This window comes from Brassica rapa, chromosome A01, assembly GCF_000309985.2.
Source record: "Brassica rapa cultivar Chiifu-401-42 chromosome A01, CAAS_Brap_v3.01, whole genome shotgun sequence".
Classification (NCBI taxonomy): Eukaryota; Viridiplantae; Streptophyta; class Magnoliopsida; order Brassicales; family Brassicaceae; genus Brassica; species Brassica rapa.
The window spans coordinates 11,697,464-11,722,888 of record NC_024795.2 but is presented as its reverse complement, the minus strand read 5'-3'; the positions used below and the strand labels follow the sequence as shown (position 1 = coordinate 11,722,888).

Below are 25,425 nucleotides of genomic sequence, written 5' to 3'. Positions count from 1 at the left end.
GTGTCGAGTCGGAAGACGGCCCAAAGGGACCTAAAACACGACTCGAGGCCCATCCTACGATTTCTTAACTAAAAGCCCATAAACCACAGCACGGTTTACGCTTGGTCCACAAGGAAGGATAAATGTCAAGTTTCCGCGGATAGATACGGATGTTTTGAAGATAATTGTGAAGATCGGGAAAAATAGAATATCTCCATTTTTACGCTATGACGGCTTAAGGGCAGAAGAGTAAAAGCGTAAACCGACCTTGAAGCTAGTATATAAGGAGTCCTAGGCGAGGAGCATGGAGAGAGGACTTTTCAGAGCAAACTTAGCACTTAGAGCGATTTAGGCATTTTTCCGTTTTTGTTATTTCGAGCTGCGACTCAATTAGGTTTAGCCGTCTTAGGGTTGCTAGAACTAGGAATCTCGCCGACAGCTCTCGAGCCCAGGCTTATACCTTGTTGTAAACGCTCATACGCAAATTCGGAATAAGATCTTCTTTGCTCTCTTTTTCGATTTCTTATACTTTATCGTTGTTATTCTCGTGTTCTGATTGCTTGACGTGTGGTAATTAGCAGATATCCGGGTCCTCTGGGAAATTAGGGTTTTCCTTGTTTCCTTATTTAAACAGAAATCGACAGTGCGAATTTCGCTTCCCACACTACTCATGTAAAAACTCTTTTATTTCATTTATGATATTAACATCCTTAGCAAAAAAAAAACATTAACTTGTTAAATTAAAAAGGTATTATTCTTTTTGAGCTGAAAAATGTATTATTCTTGCTAAGTAATAAATTACAATATATTTTAAGTACAAATGAAACGGCTACAAATGAAAGTCAAAAACACCAATCGAGTCAATGACAAAATTATACATGATCTTATGTATTAATTTAATGTTTTATTAAATAAGTCTTTAAAATTTATTTTGTTAGGATTTAAAAAAAAAAAACATTATATTTTATAAATCTGTTTTTTATTTACAATAAAAATATTATTAAATACTATTTTACAATTTTGTTTATGATTTTAGAAAAGGAAAATTACTTCATATAACTTATTACAATTATCTTCTCAGTAGAATTTCAGAAAAAAAATTGCTATCAAATAATTATTTTTAATTATTAATAAAAAAATTGCTATTTTTACAATTCGTATCAGTACTAATTTTACACTTCTTTTATTAATTAAATAATTTTTAATATCATGTTCATCATCAAATACTCTCTTAAAAATATTATCAAATAAATTTTTACAATTCTCTTTTGGTTGGTACTTAAAAATATGATACAAATTTCTTCTGTTTAGGATTTTTTATATTAAAAAGAAAAACAACTATCAAATATTCTTTTACAATTTTTTATATTTTAGGAAAGAAAATTAATATTCCATAATCTTTTACAATTTTATTTTGTCTAGGATTTACAAAAATAAATTTCTATCAAATTATTATTTCCAGTTAATATTAACTATTTTTAAAAGTTGCCATTTTCAAAATTCTTTTTTTTTCAATATCACTAATATTCTTACAAATTTTCTTGTTAATTAAATAAATTTTACTTTCATGTTTATCATTATTTTTAAGTACAAATTACTATTAAATAAAATTTTACAATTCTCTCTCATCATGATTTTTTTTAAAGAATAAAATCTTAATTGGTTAAGATATAGAAAATATTTTTTTTTAGAAATCTCTTTTATTTAGGATTTTAGGAAAAGAAGAATTATTTTCACATAATAACTGTTTTTATTCACATATTCACAATCTAATTTTTTAATTAACACATGTTACAATCATATTAGGTGAAATATTTGAAGTTATTTTTGGTTTATATTTTTGTAACACAAAATTATTAAAAAGTAAAGTTAGTTAATTATAAGAAAAATAAGATTATTTTTACATTTTTATTTTATTTAGACTTTAAAAAGGAAATTAATTATTGATAATAAGTTTTTCTTTTATATTTTTATACAACTATTTTATTTTCAATAGAAAAAAATATGTTTAATATTTATATATTTATCTTATACATACAAACACATATTCATCATATTCACACATACTCGTGTACGACAACAACATCAAAATTAAAAATTATTGTGGCATCATAAGATAAGATGTAATAAGGATAATAAAAAGTTGAGTTGTATCAAGAAATTAAAAGAAAATACATATGTAATACTTTTCATGTAAAAATATTGTGTTTTGTAAAAATAATATGTAGAAGCTTAAACCTAAATATAATTGTGAAATATTTGTAGCTATTTTGGTCATAATTGTTTAACATACAATTATCTATTAAAAAATGAATGTCAGTACGGAGATGTTGACAAAGAGATTATAGTATTTGGAAGAGAGTTTCAACTTTCTTGGAGGATTTATTAGGGCATGTTTATTAGAGAGATCTTAGGGTGAGATTTTTAGCGTAATATAAGAACCGTCTCTTAACTTTTAACTAAGAAAAACTAAGAACCGGTTCTTAAATAAGAGTTTTAAGAGACGGTTCTTAGTTTTTCTTAGTTAAAGTTAAGAAACAGTTCTTATTTTACGCTAACCTCATCCTAAGAACCCTGCAATAAACATGGCCTTAGGTTACAAATATGACTCATTGGCTGTTGTAGCGTTTGTTCTCATTGCTTTTCCCATCGTAGTGGCCTCTCTTTTTGCATTCTTAATGAGCAGACTCGGTCTCCAAAAGAAATAGTTTCAGTTTCTTTACTTATGGCAGTTCATTATTCTTACAATCAGCTAGAGTCGATCTTGACAATGATGTTGATCATGGCATAGTAACAAATGCCTCTTAAAGCTAGGAAATAAGAAGACATTATTGAAGTAGAAAGTGACCACCACCTTGCAAATAATTCGTCAACAATGATTCTTAAACCCATTGAGGTCCCAAACGCCTCCATTTCGCGACCAAACAAATTTATTTGGTATCACTCAGTTCAACTCTTCCATACTGTCAAGAACATCTGGGAACATCCTCAGGCTTTTGCAACCTCGCATGCTCAATTTAGCAAAATCTGGCCAAGACCTTATAGATGATGGAACTTCTTCTATACCAGTATTTTCCAGATCAAGATACCCAATTCTTGTGGAAATTTCTGGAAATGTTTTCAGTTGTGTGCAGTGACTGAGGTCTAGGTGATAGAGAGATTCCATGTTGATGTTGGTTGGAAGATCCTTGAGCTTCTTGCATCCCACCATCTTTAGGTGTGTGAGACGTGAGAGATTCTTGAACCAAGTAGGAATCTCCACCAGACTTTCACAACCATTGAGTATTAATGTCTCAAGATTTGTGGCATTTGACACATTAGGTATGTCTTTCAATTTTAAGGAGTAAGACATATCCATCAGCTTGAGGTGTCGAAGCCGATGTACATATGGATAATGCAAGTAGACAAATTAAAACACACACATAATATGTTTAATTTCCAAAAACAAAATAATTTAAAACAACTTACAGGAGATCCTTCCCAAAGCTTCTCAATAGAGCTATTCCGCATCTCAAGGATGACTAGAAACTCAGCAGCAAAATCAGGAGGCAAACATCTCAAAGGAAACTCATCCCAACATAGGAGTCTAAGCTTACGAGGTAGATTGTTCAGACCCTGGGGCAAGATCAACTTGTTGTTCTTGCCGGAACCATAGGGACTTTTAAATCTTAAGAACTGGAGTCGAGTCATCCCTTCAAAGGCTCTCTTGTCAATGCATAATTCATCCTTGATTGCCATTATGTCGAGATCTATACCCAAAACAGATTTAGAGCCCTGAAACAGTGTTACATAAGGCAGTTAATGACATATATACGATTAGCGTCAAATGATAGGTGAAGAAAGACTGTCAAACTTACTGTATTATCGGTAAGCACGTCACAAATCTCCCGAGCATCCACCAAGAATTTACGTCTCTCAGGTTCATCTTTGTGTTCTTGGCGGACGATTTCTTTACCGAGTTGTTCGACCAAATTATGCATCACCAAGCGTTCTTCTTCAGTTATAGATATGAGAGAATTATTAGCCAAGACCTTAAGACCGTGCCTGACATCCAAGTCACTGTGTGCAAGACACTTTTCAAGGTAGCTAATGCTCTCACCTTCAAATAAACATGCTATATGAAGAAACAAATCTTTATCTTTATCGCATAAGGCCTCGTAGCTGAACCTTAAAACCTTTTCAATGTCTCCATCGAGACTTGTCCTAAGTCTAGGAAGTGCCTCTATCCACTCTTCTTTGGACATTCCTCGCAGATGTGAACCAAAAACACGTAGACCCAAAGGTAGATCACCAGCAAGTCCTGTAACTTCCATGGCGAGGTCCTCATAACCATCATACGGGAACTTCTGACCAAAAGCATATAGACAAAAGATTTCATAAGCTTGTGCTAATGATGGAAGCCCCACGTGGTATATATGGTCAATACCATGTGCTTCTAAAAGACGTGCAGCCTTTGTCGTCATGATAATCCTGCTTCCGCAGCCAAACCACTGAGAATTGCCAGCCATGGCTTTTAGCTGCTTCAAATCAACTACATCATCGAGAACTAAAAGCACTTTCTTGTCTTTCAGCCTTTCTTCCGCCACACCCAAGTGATGTATCTTCAAATCCTTGTGGTTGAAGGTTTTAGACAAAAATTGTTCTTGTAAATGCAACATGAATGCATAATCGTCACTGTGTGTTCTCTCACCACTTCCCCTTATACTCTCCATAAAAGCAGTGTGTGTGAAACTATTAGAGAGTTTGTTATATAAGGCTCGGGCGATGGTCGTTTTCCCAATTCCTGCAGGACCCAAGATTCCAACCATCCTCACGTCATTGGAATCTAATGACAACATTGAACTTATCTGTGTGATGTGATTCTCCATCCCAACTAATCCATCGAAATCTCTTGACGCCGTAGCCATATTTAACTTGTTTGAAATATCGGTAGCAACATTTTCGATCATTTCTGCTTCATTTTTCCTAACAAGGGAGAGATCAAAACTTGTTAAGATATCTACTTGACAAACATTAGCTAATTATTACCTCTACAGACATCCAATAAAATAATATACTATACTAGTGCCCTTGATGAGAATTAATTTCAGGATTATCTAGATTATAGAATATGATTCTTATTATTAGACAAAGATGTACAGAGAGTTATATATAGGTACAAGGGTTGTAGGGTTTTGTACAAGCTAATGACTATGAAGTCCTTTACATAAATAGAGTTATACTTGTTTCCTTAATACACCCCCGCAAGATGGAGGGGCTTGAGTCACTCCAATCTTGGAACAAGCATGATTGAACTTGGAGCGAGCTAATGGTTTTGTCAAGGCGTCGGCTAGTTGGTCGTGTGTGGAGACATGTGAGACTCTTAGCGCACCTAGTTGAATGAGCTGGCGTATGAAGTGGTAGTCAAGTGCAATGTGCTTCATCCTGGATTGGAAAACAGGGTTAGTACAAAGATAGGTTGCTCCTATGTTATCACAATAGATCACAGGGACTATCGGAATGCGGATGCCAAGTTCATGGAGAAGAGAGCAGAGCCACCATATTTCTGAAGCTGTGTTCGCAACAGCCCTGTATTCTGCTTCTGTTGAGGATCTCGCAACACCATTTTGCTTCTTCGAAGACCAAGAAACCGGATTTGATCCAAGGTAGATGATGTATGCATTTGTGGAGATGTAGTCATCAGTGTCACCAGCCCAATCTGCGTCGGAGAACCCATGAAGTGTGAGAGGTGACCGTCGAGAGAGAAGGATGCCATGAGTTGTTGTGCCTGCTAGATATCGTAAGACGCGCTTCGCTGCTTGCCAATGTTCTGTCGTGGGGCGGTGCATGAACTGAGAGAGTCTACTGACAGCATAAGAGATGTCTGGGCGTGTGAACGCTAGGTACTGAAGACTCCCGACAACTGACCGGTATTCTGTCAAGTCTTTGAGAAGAGTGCCACCATGAAGAGTGAGTTTCGGTGAAGTAGGTAATGGGGTAGTCACGGGTTTAGCATCGTGCATCTTCGTTTTGATGAGCAGATCAATGATGTATTTACGCTGACATAAGTGGAGACCCTCTGTTGTTCTTGTTGCTTCGACGCCAAGAAAGTAGTGAAGATCAACCGGATCCTTGATGGAGAAGCGATCCGCAAACGTATGAAGGACTTGATCGATGACCTGCTTGTCGTTTCCAGTTACAATAATGTCATCGACATAGATCAATATGTAAGTGTAGCTGCCATTTACAATCCTTGTGAACAGAGACGCATCCGCGAGAGAGTTGGTGAAGCCAGTGGAAGTGAGATGTTGTTTCAATGCCAAGTACCAAGCACGCGGAGCTTGCTTGAGTCCATAGATTGCTTTTCTTAGCTTACACACATGTGATGGTCTGTCTCGATCAATGAAACCAGGGGGCTGGATCATGTAGACTTCTTCTTGAAGCTCACCCTGCAAAAACGCATTGTTAACATCTAATTGTTTGATGGTCCAGTTCCCATGGACCGCAATGTCAAGGACAAGTCGTATGGTTGTAGTTTTGATGACCGGACTGAACGGAAGATCACCGGCAAGTTGTGTAACATCCATGGCGAGCTCCTCAAAACCAAGATATGGGGACTTTTGACCAAAAGCATGTAGACATAGGATTTCAAGAGCATCAGATGCACATGGAAACTCCACGTGGTAAATATCATTGATCCCATGTGCCTTCAAAAGTTTCTTATCAGTTGTTGTGATGATAATCCTGCTTCCATTGCCAAACCACTGAGTCTTTTTAGCCATGGCTTTTAGCTGCTTTAAATCATCTACATCATCGAGAACGACAAGCACTTTCTTATCCTTCAGCCTTTTTTCCGCCACTCCCAAGTGATGTATCTCCAAACCCATATGGTTGAAGGTTTGACACAAAAGTTTTTCTTGTAAATACAACATGTAGGCATGGTCGTCAGTGTGTATTTCTTCACGAATTGCTTTTATGCTCTCCATGAAAGCAGTGTGTGTGAAATTACTAGAGAGCTTCCTATATAAAGCTCGGGCGGTGGTCGTTTTTCCAATTCCTGAAGGACCCCAGATTCCAACCATCCTCACGTCATCGGAATCTAGTGACAACAATGAACTTATCTGCATGATATGATTCTCCATCCCAACTAATCCGTCAAAATCCCCTGATGGTACATCCTCATATAACAAGTCTGAAAGATTGTTAGCAACTTTTTCGATAATTTCTTCCATTTCCCTAGAAAAAAATAATATCAAACCAAAAAGAAAGTCATGAAAAAAGCCACTACAAATATACAATGACGTGCCAAAATGATTAAGACATAAAAATGACTAACCAGCTCCTTGAAACATAACGAAAGATATTGGACACTTCGTCCAGAGCTCGTTTCCATTTCTCAACGTCTTCCACTGATCTCCCCACACAAGTTTTATCAAAGAGAGATCCAAAGTATCCCCTCTGACACTTCACATCGGATGGTTCCACTTCATAAAAAATGGGAATCACTGTTTGACTCAACTTTTTCCTACACTTCATGATCTCCACCTACTCGTCCAGACACCACGTTGAAGAAGCATACTTATTTGATATTAGGATAATTGAGATCCTCGATCGGTGTATAGCTTCTTTGAGTTCATGAGCAATCGATGTGCCCGTCTCGATTTCAATATCAGTGAATAGGGTGATTCCTTTGTTTCTGAGCACCATTAGCATGTGACGGAGGAAACTTTTACGAACATCTACCCCGCGAAAACTAGCAAAGACATGGTGTGTACAATTGGAAGGCAAAGGAGAAAGAGCCGGTAAAGAGTCAAGTGTCCTTTCATTGGCTCTCTCGTCAATGCTTATTTCGTCCTTGATTGCAGTTAAGACGTGATCTGTGCCTCGAGCAGATACATATCCCTGAAAAAGATCCAAAATATATAGATTGTGGAATGTAAGTCTTATTAGAGGCGAACATATTACAATATATAGCTAGTGTATCAGCTAGAAGTAGGTTAATGACATTGGCATAACAACCCTTTCCATATCTAATACATCTAAGTTCTCAATACACAGAAACTTGTGAGAGAATTATCAAATGAGCAAGGCGAGGAGATTGTAAAAACTTACTGTATCATCGGCGAGGACATCACCAATCTCCCGAGCACGTCTCCTATTCTCATCTATGTATTCTTTACGGGATATTTCTAAACCCAGTAGTTCTAGTAAATTGTGCATCACTAATCGTGCCCCATTGTCTATAGATATGAGAGATTTTTCAGCTAAGACTTGAAGCCCACGCCTGATGTCCAAGTTGCTAAAATACTCTCCCAGATTGCTTGTTCTCTCACCTTTGAAAAAACATGCCATATGGAGAAATAAAGCTTTTTCTTTATCACACAATGTCTCATAGTCGCACCTTAATGCTTTCTCAGTGTTTGCATCGAGACTTGTCCTAAGTCTAGGAAGTGCATGCATCCACTCTCCTTTTGACATGCCTCGTAGATATGAACCAAAAACACTTAGACCCAAAGGAAGATTGCCGGCAAGTCCTGTAATTTCCATGGAGAGCTCCTCAAAACCATCATAGGGAGACTTTTGATCAAAAGCATATAGACAGAAGATTTCAAGAGCTTCCAATGTTGATGGAAATTCCACATGGTATATTTGGTCGATCCCATGTGCCTTCAAAAGTTTCTTATCATTCGTTGTGATGATAATCCTGCTTCCGCGGCCAAACCACTGAGGATTGCCAGCCATGGCTTTTAGCTGCTTTGAATCATGTACATCATCGAGAACTAAAAGCACTTTCCTATATTGTTCTTGTAAATTCAAAACGAACGGATGATGGTTCTCAGGACTTCCCCTTATACTCTCCATAAAATCAGTGACTTCAAAATTATTAGAGAGTTTCCAATATAAGGCTCGGGCTACGGTTGTTTTCCCAATTCCTGCAGGACCCCAGATTCCAACCATCCTCACGTCATCAACGAAATCTAATGACAACAGTGAACTTATCTGTGTGATATGATTCTCCGTTCCAACAAATCCATCGAAATCCGTTGATGGGGCAGCCTTATTTAACATGTTTGAAAGATTATTTGCAACTTCTTCCATCATATCATCCTCACTTTTCCTAACAAGGGAGAGATCAGAACTTGTTAATATATATTTGACTAACAAATACTTTAGACATTCCATAAAATAATATACTACACTAGTGCTCTTAATGAGAATGTCCATGCAGATTTTTTTTTCATTTTATAAATGTATTTGATATTATTACAAATATTTTAAATATATAATTTCTATTTTAGTGTTATATATTGTGTAACTCTTTCATATTATTTTTTATATTTTTATTCGGCATTATTAATATATAATAATTTGTTTAATAAATTTTACTTTGTTATTAATTTTTATTACTTACTAATATATTTTCTAGTTAGGTACAATAAAATAATGGAAATTACCACAAATATCACATTCATATTACTACTTTTCATGTTTACGCTAACCACTTTTACCCTCGTTTTTAATGAAGGGTAAAAAAAATTTATACTCCTAAGGTTTAACTAATCTAGACTTAAGGTTTAAAGTTGAATGGTGCGGTAGGGTTTTTGGAATATAAAATTTAAGATTCCAATAAATATATAAATAAATACTTAAAAAATAAATTCTTTTTTAAAAAGTTAGTTTAAAACTAAATTTTCAATTTTCAAAAAAGAATTCTGAAAAAATTAAAAAATTCCAAAAAATTAATTACACAAAAGTTTGAATTTGAGAAATTATAATTCGGAAACATAAAAAAATATTTTTATATTATTTATTTATTTAAATAAATATTTGTTACATATATAGAGAACATGAATATAAGAGTCTTTTGCCACTCAATGAACAATGTATTTTGAAAATATCCTTTTAGTGGTGGTAAAGATGAATAATAATACCATGAAAGTGGTAAGCATGTAATTCCTCCATAAAATAACAATCTAAAATAACCAAATAGAGAAACTCCTTTAAAATATGTTTTTTCTTTAATTTATACATTTTGCATATAATAAATTTTTTAAATTTAATTATTTATATTTTAGAAAATAAATATGTATAAGATAACTTATATTTACATGTTATGTTTAAAATATATACTTTAACATATATCTTTTTAGCATTTTACGGGATTTATAAATAAAAACACTGTTTTGTTTAAATATTGCAATCCTATTATTTTAGTAAATTTTATTGATATATGATATTTTTTGGATGTTATGATATTATGTTTTTTTCATTAAGAATTAAAATTATTTGCTTTCAATTTTTACAACATATATAGTTTGGTTTTTCGTGGTGCATTTAAAAAAATATTCTTTATCATCTATGATTTTATCTTTCATAAAATTTGAAAAATTATCATTTTGAGTTAAAATATTTATTTTTAAAATTTTATATTTTGTCATTAAACTTTGGAAAATTAAACAACTATTTTTGAGTTTGGAAGATTATATGAATTTTTATTTTTTTGTTACTACAATAACATATTATTTTATAGAAAATATTTGAATTGGTAATATTTTCTAAATTTTTCTCAACAGATTTTGTTATAATTATAATAAAACATAAATTTATAGTCAAAATTTGACTTTTCATTAATATTTTAAATGAATTACTAAAATTTTATAGTTTTCTAATAACCTATTTTTTAAATAGTATATGAACTAAAGGTTATCATACACTATTATATTTTTGTATATACATTTTTAAACAATATATTGTTGAGAGTTTAAAAATAAATAAAAAGATAATATATAGTTGTATACATAAAAGTTTAACATATGTTAATAAATCTATTTTTGTATAAAAATATTATATATTTTACGAATTTTCTCCCATTTTAATGATGAGTCATGATTTATTTAAATGAAACAATTTAAAAATAGAAAAATTGTTAATTTACCTATTTAATATAATTTATCATATTTAATTCATATGACACTATTTTTATATAATACAAAATATAATTATAGAATTATAAAAATAGTATAGAATTTTTATTTTCTTTTTTTTTATAATAAAATTTTAGTTACCACTGATTTATGATAATATTATATTACAAATAACAAAATTAACTAATGTGTTATTTTATAAAAATATTTAAATTTTTTGGTAAGATCTTGTTAGATTTTTTTTCAACCGTTTTTGTTATAATCAAAAAAATAAAATTTATAGTTGATTTATTATTAACTAATTTTGTAAGTAGATAAAAATATGATCCTAAATTAATAGATTAGATTATTCTTCTAGATCGCATCATTAGAGCAGTGTTGATAGATTTTAATCTGCACATATACTTTGGCATGTGAACAAAATTTAGGAGGAATCAAAATGACTAACCAGTTCCCTGAAAGATAACCAAAGATAAAGGACAGTTCGTTCAGAGCTCGTTTCCATTTCTCAACGTCCTCCACTGATCTCCCCACACAAGCTTTCTCAAAGACAGATCCAAAATATCCACTCTGCTTCTTCACATCTGCAGCTCCCACTTCATAAAAAAAAGGAACCACTATTTGACCCAACTCTTTGTAGAAGCCGTAAAACCGGTTCGAGTTAAACGATAATATAAATACGATGTTAAGGAAAAAATAGACGATTCAAAACCGAAATGGAAACGAAGGCATGGAGTCGAGACGAATCTCTTTCCTTAACTCTTAATATTCGCTCCGTTAGTGCGACGGATCTGTACGAATATGAGTCCCAGGATAAAACCATGTAAGGTTATCACGCAGTACTCGTGAAGAACCTCTACGAACTAATAATCTACGAAACACTCTCTAGACTTACGCGTAGGAGTTTTTGATGGTATTTTGCTGTGAAAAAAGTTAAGAAATGAATGAAGATGAGAGGCGATATTTAAAGAGACGGAGACAACCCACTTCCCGCAACAGCTGCTGCACGTGGGCGAGAATCTCGCGGAGATCGAGGGAAGTTGAGTTCCGAAACTTCTTCCTCAAGACTCTCTCTTATCTCGTTTAAAACTTTCGAGAAGATAACATGCATGACGTTTTTATTTTCTAGACAAACTACTTGTCGTTTTAAATAAAATTGTATGCTGTTTTTTGAGCTTAACTTGGTCCAAAAAAAATAGTTCTTATCAGGCCAGAGACCCTCCACCCGAGCCCGAGCCGAGCCGAGCCGGCCGAACGGCGGTGCGCGCGTGGGGAGCTCTCTCTTCCTCTGAGCTGTTTAACCAACACCAAGTGCTTGGCAATATATAAACATCTCTATTACTCTTCTCCTGGCCGATGTGGGACAAATCCCATAGCCATCATTCATTTACTTGACATATTTTTGGGCTTAAATCATCAGAAGCCCAATGTCATTGTATTCACATTATATAATAAAGGCCAATGCCTTTTATTGATCCAACACTCTTCCCTGCATTTCATGATCTCCACTAACTCGTCCAGACGCAAAGTTGATGAAGCGTAGTGCTTCGATAAAATAACAATTGCTATCCTCGATCTTCTTATAGCTTCTATGAGCCCAGGACCAAAAGACTCCCTCCTGTCAATGAATAGTTTGATTCCCTTTCTTTCAAACTCTTTCTTGAAGTAACCGAAAAAGCCTCTGCTAATTTCTTCCTCGCAGAAGCTCGGGAAGACACGATATTCCCAGTTGTGAGACACAGAGGATGGAAGGGATGAAGGAGACGCAGCAGAATCCATTAGAGATGGTAGAGACAAGATGAAGATCACATCGATGTTGGTGTTAGATCATGAACTAAAGAGGTTTTTGTATAACCACCACCGTTGACTTCATCACCAACAAAAACAGGAAGTTTCGTGTAGAGATGCATTACGGGCCTTGGCCCGCGTTTGAGCCCAACTAAGGCTGTCGCAGTTGACGGACCCGTCACGGGTTAGTGGGTTGACCGCGAAAACTAAAGCTTTCTCTGAGTCGGCTGGGGGGATGAAAGGCGATATTTCTCTTCTTTTTTTTCCCGCTCTAATACCTCCTTTGACCGTAACCGAGCTTCCAAGGCAACAAAACCCCAAACGTAGATAATAGTCTTAATAAGTTCGGTTCTCTGTTGTGCTTCCTATCAGTGCCGGCTTTGGGCTTTGAGGGAGTGCAAATTTTTTCTTGTGCACATGGTTCAAAGACTTAAACCAACACAAAACACCAATCAAGAGCTATGGACCAAATAGTTTCTTTAAGTCTTCCTCAAAAGTCATGATCAGCTAGTTGCATTTGTGATGATCAATTGTGTTTATGATTAAGTTTATCCCATTAGTAATTGTTTTTGCTTTGGTGCTGTTGTGAGGATTGCAGTAATACACATGCTAAAAGACAAAATTGAGTGGAGGATTATGTTCGATTTTGCTTCATGTACACATGCTAAAAGACAAGCTCTTTGGATCTTGTAGCTGTTGTTCTCAGAGCCTTCTTCATTCCCCTGGCATCACTTTTCGCATTCTTCACTGGTAAACTCAATTTCCAAAGTAAATGATCTCTTGAAATCTCTTAGTGGCAAACTCAATTCACAGGTTTAGTATGAAAAAATGAGACCTTCCAAAATTGATGAGCAAACAAGCGCTTAACATTCAAAGAGCAAAGTAACTCCGGTATAATATTAAAAAGAAAAAAACTCAAAACTTTGAATCTAAGTACGAGTGACATCAACGCCTGCACAACCATATTTACAGAGGAAGGATCTAAGACTTATTCTTCTCCTTCGGAGTTTTGCAAAGGGAGATACAAAGAAACAAACTTGGTCGGGAAACTGTAGGAGTTTATGTATGGACCAGATTTGAACAGGAAGATAAAAGTGACCCACCTACAGGCTACGAGACAAAAGGTATTAAGTTCTATTGAGCATTATGGTTGTACACAAAAACTATGAAGCAACAAGAAACTTACCTACAATTATGCCATTGGTCTTATAGCAGACGAATCATAGGCTCAGGCTTTGGTTAGCTGATTCTTGAAAGCTAATGGCCAAGAAAAAACACTAAGTGTTCATGGCAATTAGCTCATCAGGCATGCATTGTCTTATATTAATGACCATTGATTTGTTATAAGGCGATGAGATGTCACAACACTGGCGGCGAGGCGGATTCATCTGCCATTTATATTTCAAAGAAAATTAAAAAAATGTGAATCCAGGCCAAATCAAAGATCCTCTACTGAGAAGCTTAGGAGTATTTACAAACTATACCTGTTCACCATTAAGTTCCAGCTTACGAGACAGAACTCGGATGTTCCGTAGTCCCTCAACAGCTTCTGCTCTACGGCAGTTTCCGACACTATGGAGGCCATAGCTACTCCATGTCCCTCCAGTTCCATCCGATCCTAAACCATCCAAGAAAAAGACAAGCGGTCTCGCACATGGGTCCCTGGGATAATCCCTTGTGCTGAACATATAATTGCTTCGGACCCCTGACCCTCTCCTCCATGTAGAAAAGGTCTTTTGCACGGTGAGGAGATCCGGGAGGAGTTTATTGCCTTCGTAAACTTGAACCGCGTAACCCCACACAACTGAAACAGTCACTGTGTTAGAAGAATCATAGCACACACTCTGCTGCAAAATCCTTGCTGAATCAAAACTCGCAGCCCTGATGAGACGAGCCACCGATTCTGTCCGGTTTGTTTTCGGAAAGAACGGGTCAACTGCGTCCAAGTGATGAAGTGATACCAGTGGAGATAAAGGGTGTGCACATAACAGTCCAAATAGGTTCCCTCTTACATCAATCTATGAAAAAGAGCACATTTATAGTAAGATTCAGATTAACTCTTAGTAGCAGGCTACTAAAAAAAAGAAACAGACATAACTACACTTATCCAAAATCAACCAAATAAGGAAAGTAAGCTAATGCATTGTTCACTGAGGTTTCCAAATTTAGAAACCTCTCCCGGTTAAGCAATCAGCGCATCGATGTTACTGTATAAACTATCATCTTGTCAATTCCAATAAATCAAATTCAAAGCTTTTCGACAATCTCAATCATTGTTACAACAAAATCTATAGTAACGTCCAGATTAAAGAATAAACATACCAACTACATTTACCCAAAATCAACCAAATAAAGAAAGTAAACTAATGCATTGTTAATTGAGCTAAAGTTGCCAAATTTAGAAACCTCTCTTGTTCAGCAATCAGCATTAAAGTTGGAACTTTAAGGAGAACTCTCGTTTTACCTGATGAAACCCAGGCTCGTGAGTCAATGCAACACCAAGCTCAGCCACACAAGAGAAGATCCTGGAGTCACTACCATACATGTGAGAGTACCTCATCAAACAAGAATCCAAAACCTTAGCAAGAACCTTCCCAAGCGAAGCACTGATAGCGAATCCACCGCCACCAAATGCCATATCAAAGGAGTACCTCACGTTCTGATCATAAAACTCCGAGTTACTCCCAACGTACCACCACTTCCTATGATCATACTTGGACAAAACCGTCACCAGATTATCCACAAAGAAGACAGTGTCATCATCCCCGAAAACGAACCACCGCACGTCTTTGTTATCCTCCCCCCGATCAACCGCCTCCTTGACGACGCGAGCCACGCGGATCGCGGATCGGAGACCGCCGGGGAAGTTGTAAGGGAACCTGGAGACGTCTTCGGAGACGGTTACAGGGGGGAGAGCTGGATCGGGGTCGAATCCGCCGCGATCGAGGAAGACGACGGCGCGCGTGGACTCGGGGGAGTACCAGAGGCGGACGTAGGAGCTGCGGGAGAGCCAGGAGCCGTGGGAGGCGGCGATGGAGAAGAGCAAGTGGCGGCGTTGGGTGGGGAAGACGGATAGGGAGCGGGCGAGGGATGAGAATCGGTCGCGGCGGAAAGTGCCGTAGGAGAAGAGGATGTAGATGACGAAAAGGAAAGTGAGGAGGAGGAAGATGTTTCTCACGCGGGGAGAGATCAGCGGCGGCGGAGATGGATCGGGTCGTCTCTTTCGTCGCGTCTGGTTCATTTTTTAAGTCTTTTAACTTTTTTGAGTTTTTGTCTCTCTCAGCAGAAGCTCGAGTTGGGACCAATCGTCGGAACTGCTGGCTGAACACGAGGTTTTAAGTGTTTTCTTTTGGGAAAAACATTATAGACATATCAAGCTCTTTGTCTCCCATTTATCTTTTAATGTTCTCAGAAATTTATGCGGTTTCGTTCATTACTTTTGGTCAATTCGAAAACTGAAAAATTAAACACAAAAATATACTAGTTTGGTTTGATTTGGATTAATTTATTCTTTTTCTAATTCTTTTTATTGAGTTTAACTAAAGACATTCAATTTTTGTTAAGTTTTGGTCGAGCTCTGAGTCATTTTGATAAAATACCAATAGTTTTAGCTAATTTCAATTAATTTCATTTATTTTTAGTTAGTTTAATTAATTGAGAATGATACAAGAGTAATTGCACTCACTCCCTGTACAAAACAAACTAAGTGCATATTTGCACAGGAAGGAAAGCACATTTTTTCGCTGATGTGTATTTTTTTAATTACACTGCTACTCTTGTATAAAACTCTTATCTATAATAAAACTTTTACCTATAGCCTCGTCAACTTTGCAAAGCTCTTTTCGATGTTTATTCTTTCTTTTTGTTCACTTCGCCTCTCTCTCTCTAGTCTCTACAAATTCACAGCAAAAATGAAAGCTTCGATTTTGTATCCATTTTTGAAAAAAAAAAAAAGCTTCGTAGTTATCTGTTTGAGCTCATCCGTTTTTTTTCCTCGAGGATCTCATTTTCCGGTTTCAGACAAAGACAAAAGCTTAAAGCTTCTTTCCGTATTGTCTTCTGGGTACTCTCAATTTCCATCTTTAAAGCTTCAATCTTTTGTATTAATGGAATAGCACACGAATAAAATCTTCTGTGTTTTTGTTTCTTCTCTTTCTTTGTCTCTTCCTCTAGTTTCATGGGTTCTTGTCTAAATAACTATACATATATGTATCTATGTATGTATAGGTCTATGTCTGTGTATGTGCAGTTTATATAATCTTTGTATCATTTTGTGTTTTAATTTTGTTTTCTTTCATGGTCATGATTTTTGCAGGTTGAATAACAAAGCCAGGAAGAAAGGATCATCTCCCCAACTGACTCCTCCTCCGCTGATCACTTGCACACCATTTTTTTGTTTTATTTCTCAGGGGAATTTTGTATGTATATCTGGCTAAACAACCATTTTAATCATATGTATTGCGATTTGTTAAAGATTTAATTCTATGTTTAGCTGGACATCTATATCTAATCATATGTTTTGTGATTTATTAGAGAGTTAATTTTTTATTTATCCGAATTGATAAAAAATAACCACCACCAATTGATATAATAACCGGTAAATATAAATTAAATACCAGTTAACATGAAAAATATATAGCTAAATCAGAATATAACAATGCTAATTTAAAAATGATCCATATAAGTGAGATTATATCCAGCTAACTTACATATTAACTATATATCCAGCTAATTTTAAATTGATCCATATATGTGAAATTATATCCAGCTAACTTGCATATTACATATATATGAGTAAGTGTGTTTGATGAAAGGGGCAAATGGTAAAATACTCCCGACAAAAGCTACTGACAACCATGTTTTTTTGTGCTTTTACTCCATCCTTGCAAATTTATTACTTATTGTGTAATTTTGTTGCAAATCGCTCATGATACAATCTATTACACCAAAAAAAAGAGCAATTGCATTGAATATACATGGATGTAGACATAACTAGTTTTCTAACGCTGGCCACTATTTATACACTGCTCACTTTCATTTATTCCAATTTTGACCCTATCTAGCTTTTATTATTTCTGTTAGAAATAGGGTATACGTAAAAAAAAACTGATAATGAAGGGCTTATGCGTTATTTGTCCCAGCTGCATATATATATCGACTAATTATGTAAAGTATTACACGTTTTTGCAACTGTGAGATGTTTCATGTATATTTATCTAAATGACTCAAAAAAATCCATCTTATATACTTCGGTTGTCATTTTTTGCTTTGTGTGGTTGGTGGTTCACTAGTCTTGCCACCCTTGTACTATTTTCTGTTTTGCCTTTTATGCTTTGTTTTCTTCTTTAACACTAGTGAAATCAACTACATCATTATATAATGTATATATCTATTTATTGATGATTAAAGTACCTACAACAAAAAACAATATGATGAACACATTCACATACAATGATTCTACAATGTAGTTCTCTCTGTAACACATAGATCGGTGAACGTTTATGTATCTACGATATTCAACTTCCGATAAGCCTTGCATTCTAAAATCTGCAAAAAAATTACATCTTCTGGCAATCGAATCCCAAACCTAGTGTCTAAGCCTTTTTAAATCTTGATCACTAAGCCATTGTACTTCCATAGTGCTTTTTTCCTTTCTTTGTCATTTTTCTTGTTCGAATTTCTCCGGATTTTTACCGATTATCTTATGAATCTCTCTGAACTTATAGAGGTCCATGGCTTCTCAAGAGGGAGAGCTTTTAAAGGTGGTAGTGCTTTTAATGTTGTCGTGGTGTTGTTTGCATTCCGCTGTTGCTAGGATTCTACTAAGATCTGAGCCGAAAGTTTCTGATGGATGGTTGTTAGCAATATATATCTCTTTGGTTCCTCTTGCTCAACGCGGTTCTCTCTTAGTTCTTCACCTTTAATTGCATGCAAGTATATGAATTTTCTTCGGTTTAATTTTGTGTTTGTGGGTTGGTTAGTTTCTTTGTTCAGGTGTTGTTCTTGGGTTTGATTTGTTTTTGCTGGTCTGGGATAGCTTCGGTTTAGTTGCTTGTTTGGGTTTGGTTTTCGTCGATTAGCTTCTTTTTAGTTTGGTTAATCTTTGTGTTGCCTATTCTACCGTCCCTAGAGTAGTTAAATAAATAGTTCTCATCTTTGGTCTTTCTTAGACTATTCTTGGAAGGCTGGGCTTATTTCGGGATGCATAGTTCATATTTTATACCTTTTAAGTTGAAGATTAGGTGGTTAAATGGTTGATTCTCGGTTATGGTTTATTGTTGGTTTATAGGTCTCTTGTGTTTTGCTCGTGGTTCCTAGGGCATCTCCGGTTCGAGTGTTAGTCCGCCAAGAAGCTTCTCTTGAGCTTTGCACTGCCGCGAATACTGCTCGTTCTATACTTATGTGGATATTGTGCATCTCTTTCTTACTTGGTTACATTTGATTGTATCTTTTGTTTTAATTAAGTTTTAGGTTGGCTTGGTATTTTTTTTTTGCTTTCAGAGGAGTGTCTTTTACCAATTTTTGTGTGTTTTCTTTAAATTTTAGAGTTGTGGTTTTGGTAAAATTCTCAGACTTAGGGTCTGACTGGTTTAAACGCAGCTGTTGCGGTTGCGGCTGCGGGCGTTTGCGGATGCGGGTGGTTGCGGTTTCTAGCGGTTTTAAGAGATTTGTACGATTGGTTCTGCGGTTAGAAATTGGTGCGTTTGCGGGATACTTATGACTGGTTAACTACCAAATACAGCAGTGGTTAAATAATAAATTAACAATATTTACATTTTATATAATTATAAAAATATCAAAAATCATAATATTATAATAAATATGTAAATTATATTTTCAAAGTTATAGTTTTAAATTTTTTAAATTATAGAAAATATTTTTATTTTAAAAATTTATAATATTAATTAAAATATAATAGATATATTTTAGTATTTTTATAATTCCATTTTAAAAATTTTATTTTTATTTTTATTTTTATATTTATATGGTTTTTGAAAAAAAAAGAAAAAAAAATTATTCTCCCGCAACCGCCCGCAACCGCAAACGCTAGCTGGAACCAACTTTTGATTTTAAGAGGTTCGGAGCGGTTTGAAGCGATTTGTAGCGGTTTGTATGATTGTTTCGAAACGCTGTCAACCGCTACCAATCGCAAAAGCTGCGTTTGCGGATGGTAGCGGGAAAACCAATCATGCTCTTAGTTCTTTTGTTTATCTAGATTTAACTCATTGGTTAATATATGTATTTTAAAGTAAAAAAAAAAATCAGTTCGAAATATTTTAAAATTGGTTTATTTTAAATTAAACAAACTGACTGATTGTCTTTTTTTTCTTACGTCACAAACTGACTGTCGTAGTAAACCAAATCAATAAATGAATTAATTTTATAATATTGCTGATCATTTTAGAATCCATAATCGAATAAACTAAAAGCCAAAATCGGGCCAAAATTGCAAGCCTAGTTTTGATCAACACTCGCATACGAGAAAACGACACATTTCTACTTCGGGCTAAGATGGGTGTAACGTGCTTTACTTATATTGAAACATGCTTAGGCTTTTAAGTTTGTTTCTTTCTCGATCTTTGGATCCTCTGACTCACCCGAGAATCTCTTGTGGACTTGATCTTCTCCTTTTGTGCACAACTCAAATACAAACTCTACAGCAGGTAATTAATGACGATAATGAATTTCATTAAAAAGTTTGATTTGTGTAGGTTCTATTGATCTATGTGAGGATTCATTGTTTTGTGTCTTTCTCAAAATGGAATAACTGACGGCTGACGCCAAGATGAGAAATACAGAAGTACACTTGATATTCAAGAAAAACAAGGTCAGGGTTCATACTACTTCGGGAGAACCCCCCACCCCCACCACCACCCCCACCACCTTAACTATTTTATAAGATACAAATATAAAAATAGAAGATGATGAATGATACTAATTGCTCTTTAAATAACAATTTAATTTTCCTTTAATCAATATGAACCATGCAAAATGAGGTTGCCTTTATCTTTTCATAGTAAGCTTGTAATAATAAAATAAAAGGTTGACTACTTAACCACCGGGCACAGTGACTAGAAAACACTCAATAACGAAGAGTTTGTCGTCACCCCTAAAATAAATCATTTTCTTTATGCTTACTCCATTCACAAATCACCATTATGTGATAAATAATTGATTGTATAACTAATTCTTTCTTTTCTCGGTGGTGAATTGTTCTAGGCTAAACGAGAGTACAAGTCACTAGAATTTAACTAGTGAGAGATGGTTATTCGCTTTTGATGTTATAAATAAATCTTCAGATTTTTGTGTTATACAGTACAATGTACTAAAGATATCATGCACTTTGAACAAAGATAAAACATCAAAATGAATACTTATGTGCTACAATTTTAAAACTAGTACACGTTATAAACAGTTAAACTAATTGTTGTAACATAATATTTTTTTTGGCAAAACATTTAAGTTTAGTTGTCCTTTTTTGATAAAAAAAAAACATATTTCCTTGTCGTGCTCTGATTTTGGATAGCAAAAAAAAACTTGCACAGACATTAATGTATGTGGATACTATATACTTTTCTATAGACCACAAAAACACAATGATTTCATTCTAGAATGCGATGTGAACCAAAGGGTCATAAACGAGTCAACTTGAAGCTGTTCTTGGAACTTGTGCATGGCAATGCATCTAACATGAGGAGGAGAGATCGTCTGGTGGAGAAAAGAAAACAAATTATTGACATTTTTGTCATCGAGTGATAATTACGTCAAAATGATAGGTTGATATACGTACACGTGTAAAGCTTATTTAATGTCTTAAACAAAATAGCCAGATGCTTTTAAAAAATCATTCCTATATAAATCAAATCTTGAAACCGAGAGATGAAGACAGAGAGTAATAAGAAAATAAACATGTGCAGAGGTTTTGAGGAACAAGAGAGAAGAAGAGACGACGGAGGATGCCGGAGAATCAGAGCTCCGGTAAGCTGCGATCTCTGCGGTGAGAACGCAGCCGTGTATTGTGAAGCCGACACTGCTTTCCTCTGTAGGAAATGCGATCGATGGGTCCACTCTGCGAATTTTCTTGCTCGGAGACATCTTCGGCGCGTGATCTGCACAACTTGCCGGAGATTAACTCATCGTTTTCTTGTCGGAGATAATTTCAGTGTCGTCTTACCAGAGTCCAAAGATAAAGATACGAGTTGAAGAAGATCGTAGAGTCATTACAAAGTCACCTTTGTCTTTCTATGTTCTAATTTTTAGTTTCCTTCTCGTAGTTTGTTAGTTTTTGTGTTTTTATTTCCTTTCTAAAGAAGTAAAGATTGAAGTTAAAATTAAAGAAAGAGAAGACTCGCCAGTGACCAAGATGGATAGTAACCACAGCTTTGTTTATCTATTACTAGTAAAATAAGCTTTTAGACTCCCCAAACAATAAGGATGTTGATTTCGTAGCAAAGCCCATAGAGGAACAGACAGAAATAATAAAACAAAGGATATCTTGTAGTTAACAAACAAAGCATTATCTCAGTCAAAAAAAAAAAACAAACAAAGCATTATCATACGGACCTTTCAAAATTTCAGAAGTTGATCTTGGAAAATCAGTATGTTGCCTTTACTTGGGATAGATCATAGAAGTATCTCTCATTGAAAACTTTCACTATCAGTTATGGATCATATTCAAAAGTTTCTCCAGATTCTTGCAAATCTTATTTTCACCCGTTTTGTCGTATTAGCTCTAGCTTTACGTGATGCATATCGTATCTACTTCCCAACCCTAAAAAGGCATGCGTTTACGTCTTAGAAGCATGATCCTGACTCCCTGAATCTCTTTCTTAAGAACCCTACTCTACCAAAAAAAATAGAAACAAGAACTTGTCTCTGTTCTTACAAGTTACAAGTTACAACGAATTTGAGACTCACGTGTGCTTGGCTTTCTTTTTCTTGTATATGTGTTTGGCCTCATCCTTTATTTTGGACAAAACTAACTTCAATATTCTATTCCCATGGCGACTCTCCTATCAGAAATCTTGCAATCTCGGTAATTAGTCGCTCTGCTTTCTCCTGTGATATTGGACATCGAAAGTGACTAGCTCGGATTAGGACTGGGTATAATATCCGTACCCAAAAAACCGACCTGAAACAGATTCGAAAATCAGAGTATCAAACCCGATTGGACCTTGCCTAAATATTCGAAAGGGTCCTTTTCAAAACCCAAAAAACCGAAACCGAATTTATCAAAAACCGAATAAGTATCCAAACATTAAAAAGTATTTATACTTATACTTATAATCATATAATACATAAAATTTAATTATAAATCAAATATAATAATTATTTGGGTATTTTATAGATAGAAATGGATACTTTGGATACAAATACTCAAATTAAATTGTATCTATGGTTACTTTCGGACAAAAATAACCAATTCAAACCATGTCTATTGAGTATTTTTTTGTTTTATAACTATTTTTGAATAAGTTTAAGTAGTTTAGATATAAAATATCGAATCAAATCAGGTAGTTTGGTTACTTCAGTTAAAAATCGAATCCACCCGGACCCAACTTAAATTTGATCATGATTTTGTAATACCTGAATAGACCTTTTTCGATAGCAAAAGACCAATACCCTAATGGATCATATTCATACTCGAAGAGATATTCGAATGTCCATACCTAGCTCGGAACAAAATTTCCCGCTAAGGCAAAACCCACACCTTTTATTCTATAGTAATAGTATTTTATGCACGTGCAAAAATAATTTTTAATTAAAATAATTAAAAATGATTAAAAGAATTATTATTAGATTATGTTTTTTAGGTCTGGGCGTTTTTAACTCAACCCGAAATACCGACCTTAACCCGAACCGGAAAAATCAAAACCGATTCCGAACTGTTTTACAAAAATATCCGAATGGGACTTATGAGCTTACTACTTTGAACTTTGGTTATAACCCGAACCGAAATCCGAATTAGGATCGGAAAATATCCAAAATTAGTTAAATATGTTAATGTTTTTATATATATTAAGGTGATTTAGATATTTTAGAGTATTCAAAATATTTTTGTAGTTTGTTTTATTTGTTATTTTGAATATTTTTTAGTTAATTTAGATAGTTTAACTAATTTTTAATTAGATTTGTAAATAATCTATTTATATTGAAAAATTTTTGGTCAATTTTCAAGGTTTTTAAAAATATATTTTTTACGATTTTAAAGATTGGTTAAATCCGATCCGAACAGAACCCGAAAGAAACCGAACCGAATCCGATCCGATAATTAGTAAAAACCGAATGGTACTTATGAGCATAACACCGAAAATCCGAATCACCCGGACCGAAACCGAACAGATCACCGAACGCCCAGGCCTAATGTTTTTTATAAACGATATTTAAAAATAAATACACAAATTTATTGGAGAATAACTAAATAATTTATAGTAAAAATAATGTTTTAATATTCCAAAAAATGAATCAAAGTTATGGAATAACAAAAATAAGATATGTTGATGTGATAACATAAAAACGAATGTGGTTACTATAAAAAATTCCATACACCAATACGATAAACACTTGTTACGATCTTATCAATTTATAATTTGATGGCACCAATAAAATAAACACTTAATGTTTGGCTCATAGATGTGTTCTGTGGTCACCACTTTTATTTCTTCAAAAGGTTTAACAAATCAAAACAAATTTAATTCAGCTCACTTTTTTTATTTTTGGAAAAACTCTTTTCAACAAATCCATTTTATCCATACATCCAAAGGTATGTCATTTCAAACTCAAGGAAAAAATGATGCACTATTATTAGTTGTGTCGTTCCATTTTGTTATTTACATTCTTCTCCGAAAAAAAACAAAACAGCTACCAAAATAGGAAGGCCAGAGATTAAAGGGACACAGTATGAGCTTAAATAACAAAAACGAACTTGAAATCACATCGTATTATAGCTTTTTGGCCTCCCACCAATCTCAGCCTCGTAAAAGCTTCGCGCCATTCAAACTCTTGACAAAAGGGGTGGCGACACATCAATGAGCTTCTTCAACCCTTTACACAATCATGGCAACGATGAAAACCAGTAGATATGCAAAGAGAACTACAAATGAATTATGGAAGAGAGAGATACTAGTAAATCAAAGAAGCAATCGTTAAATAATATACGAGGCATTTCCAGGATCAAAAAGCAGTGAAAAGAGCAAGATGATCAGGATATACCACAAATTGATATTGCGTCACAAGCCATTATACCTGAAGGAATTGTCTTATCCCTCAGAATTGGTAATGGACGCCCAAAAAAACACTAAAAACAATTTCAATACGCTCAGTGGAAGGAGAAGTCGTTTAATTAGTAAAGCTCACGGCAAAACAAACCCTTTACAGAATTTGTAATTGTCCACTGCTCTTCTTACACTCTTCGTGCTTTCATCTCATCATAGCATCAAAAGTATATTATAATAAAAAAACATAAACTAGGTAGACAAAAGAGCTTCAGTGTGTGTAACAAATTCAGATCATTGATCAATAAAAACCTCACTGAAATCCGCTAAGATAATTGTTTTTATCATCATAAGCTCATCATATATTCCATCTAAGCCAAAATCAATAAAAAAGAAAACCAAATTAATCAAAACAATTTATAAAAAAGGTGAAAGGGAATACTCAGACAGCCAAGGGTTACTCTTCAACTTCTGGGTGAAGTGCCCAGATCTGAAACTCTAGTCCACAACATTATTGTATCATCACCATATACCCTTCC

At 34.7% G+C, this 25,425-nt stretch overlaps 2 protein-coding genes, 4 non-coding genes and 1 pseudogene across 7 annotated transcripts; 1 reads left to right on the top strand and 6 right to left on the bottom strand.

The window, feature by feature from the left end:
• Nucleotides 1-1,512: 1,512 nt before the first annotated feature.
• Nucleotides 1,513-10,336, bottom strand: LOC103871226 (annotated as a pseudogene).
• Nucleotides 10,337-13,493: 3,157 nt separating this feature from the next.
• Nucleotides 13,494-16,461, bottom strand: LOC103871019. 2 transcript variants are annotated; one of them, XM_033273000.1, is made up of 4 exons: nucleotides 15,136-16,461; nucleotides 14,156-14,689; nucleotides 13,862-14,059; nucleotides 13,494-13,781 (listed from the first exon to the last, which is right to left on the bottom strand). In XM_033273000.1, exons 1-3 carry the CDS (start codon nucleotides 15,910-15,912, stop codon nucleotides 13,949-13,951), a joined length of 1,422 nt encoding a protein of 473 aa, XP_033128891.1. In that variant the 5' UTR covers nucleotides 15,913-16,461; the 3' UTR covers nucleotides 13,494-13,781; nucleotides 13,862-13,948. The 2 variants fall into 2 exon arrangements, with proteins under 2 accessions (XP_033128891.1, XP_033128889.1); XM_033272998.1 differs by having other exon boundaries at nucleotides 13,858-14,059; nucleotides 15,136-16,457.
• A 4,260-nt stretch (nucleotides 16,462-20,721) lies between these two features.
• On the top strand, nucleotides 20,722-22,160 carry LOC103871011 (B-box domain protein 30). The gene has a single exon (XM_009149221.3). The coding sequence runs from the start codon at nucleotides 21,552-21,554 to the stop codon at nucleotides 21,873-21,875; it is 324 nt and encodes a 107-aa protein (XP_009147469.2). The 5' UTR covers nucleotides 20,722-21,551; the 3' UTR covers nucleotides 21,876-22,160.
• A 2,662-nt stretch (nucleotides 22,161-24,822) lies between these two features.
• On the bottom strand, nucleotides 24,823-24,949 carry LOC117129179. The gene has a single exon (XR_004452797.1). It is a non-coding gene; the product is annotated as a small nucleolar RNA snoR80 (small nucleolar RNA).
• Nucleotides 24,950-24,985: 36 nt separating this feature from the next.
• On the bottom strand, nucleotides 24,986-25,109 carry LOC117129153. Its single transcript, XR_004452775.1, has one exon. It is a non-coding gene; the product is annotated as a small nucleolar RNA Z152/R70/R12 (small nucleolar RNA).
• Nucleotides 25,110-25,152: 43 nt separating this feature from the next.
• LOC117129150 lies at nucleotides 25,153-25,243 on the bottom strand. The gene has a single exon (XR_004452772.1). It is a non-coding gene; the product is annotated as a small nucleolar RNA R11/Z151 (small nucleolar RNA).
• A 77-nt stretch (nucleotides 25,244-25,320) lies between these two features.
• Nucleotides 25,321-25,421, bottom strand: LOC117129147. The gene has a single exon (XR_004452752.1). It is a non-coding gene; the product is annotated as a small nucleolar RNA Z157/R69/R10 (small nucleolar RNA).
• Nucleotides 25,422-25,425: the final 4 nt, after the last annotated feature.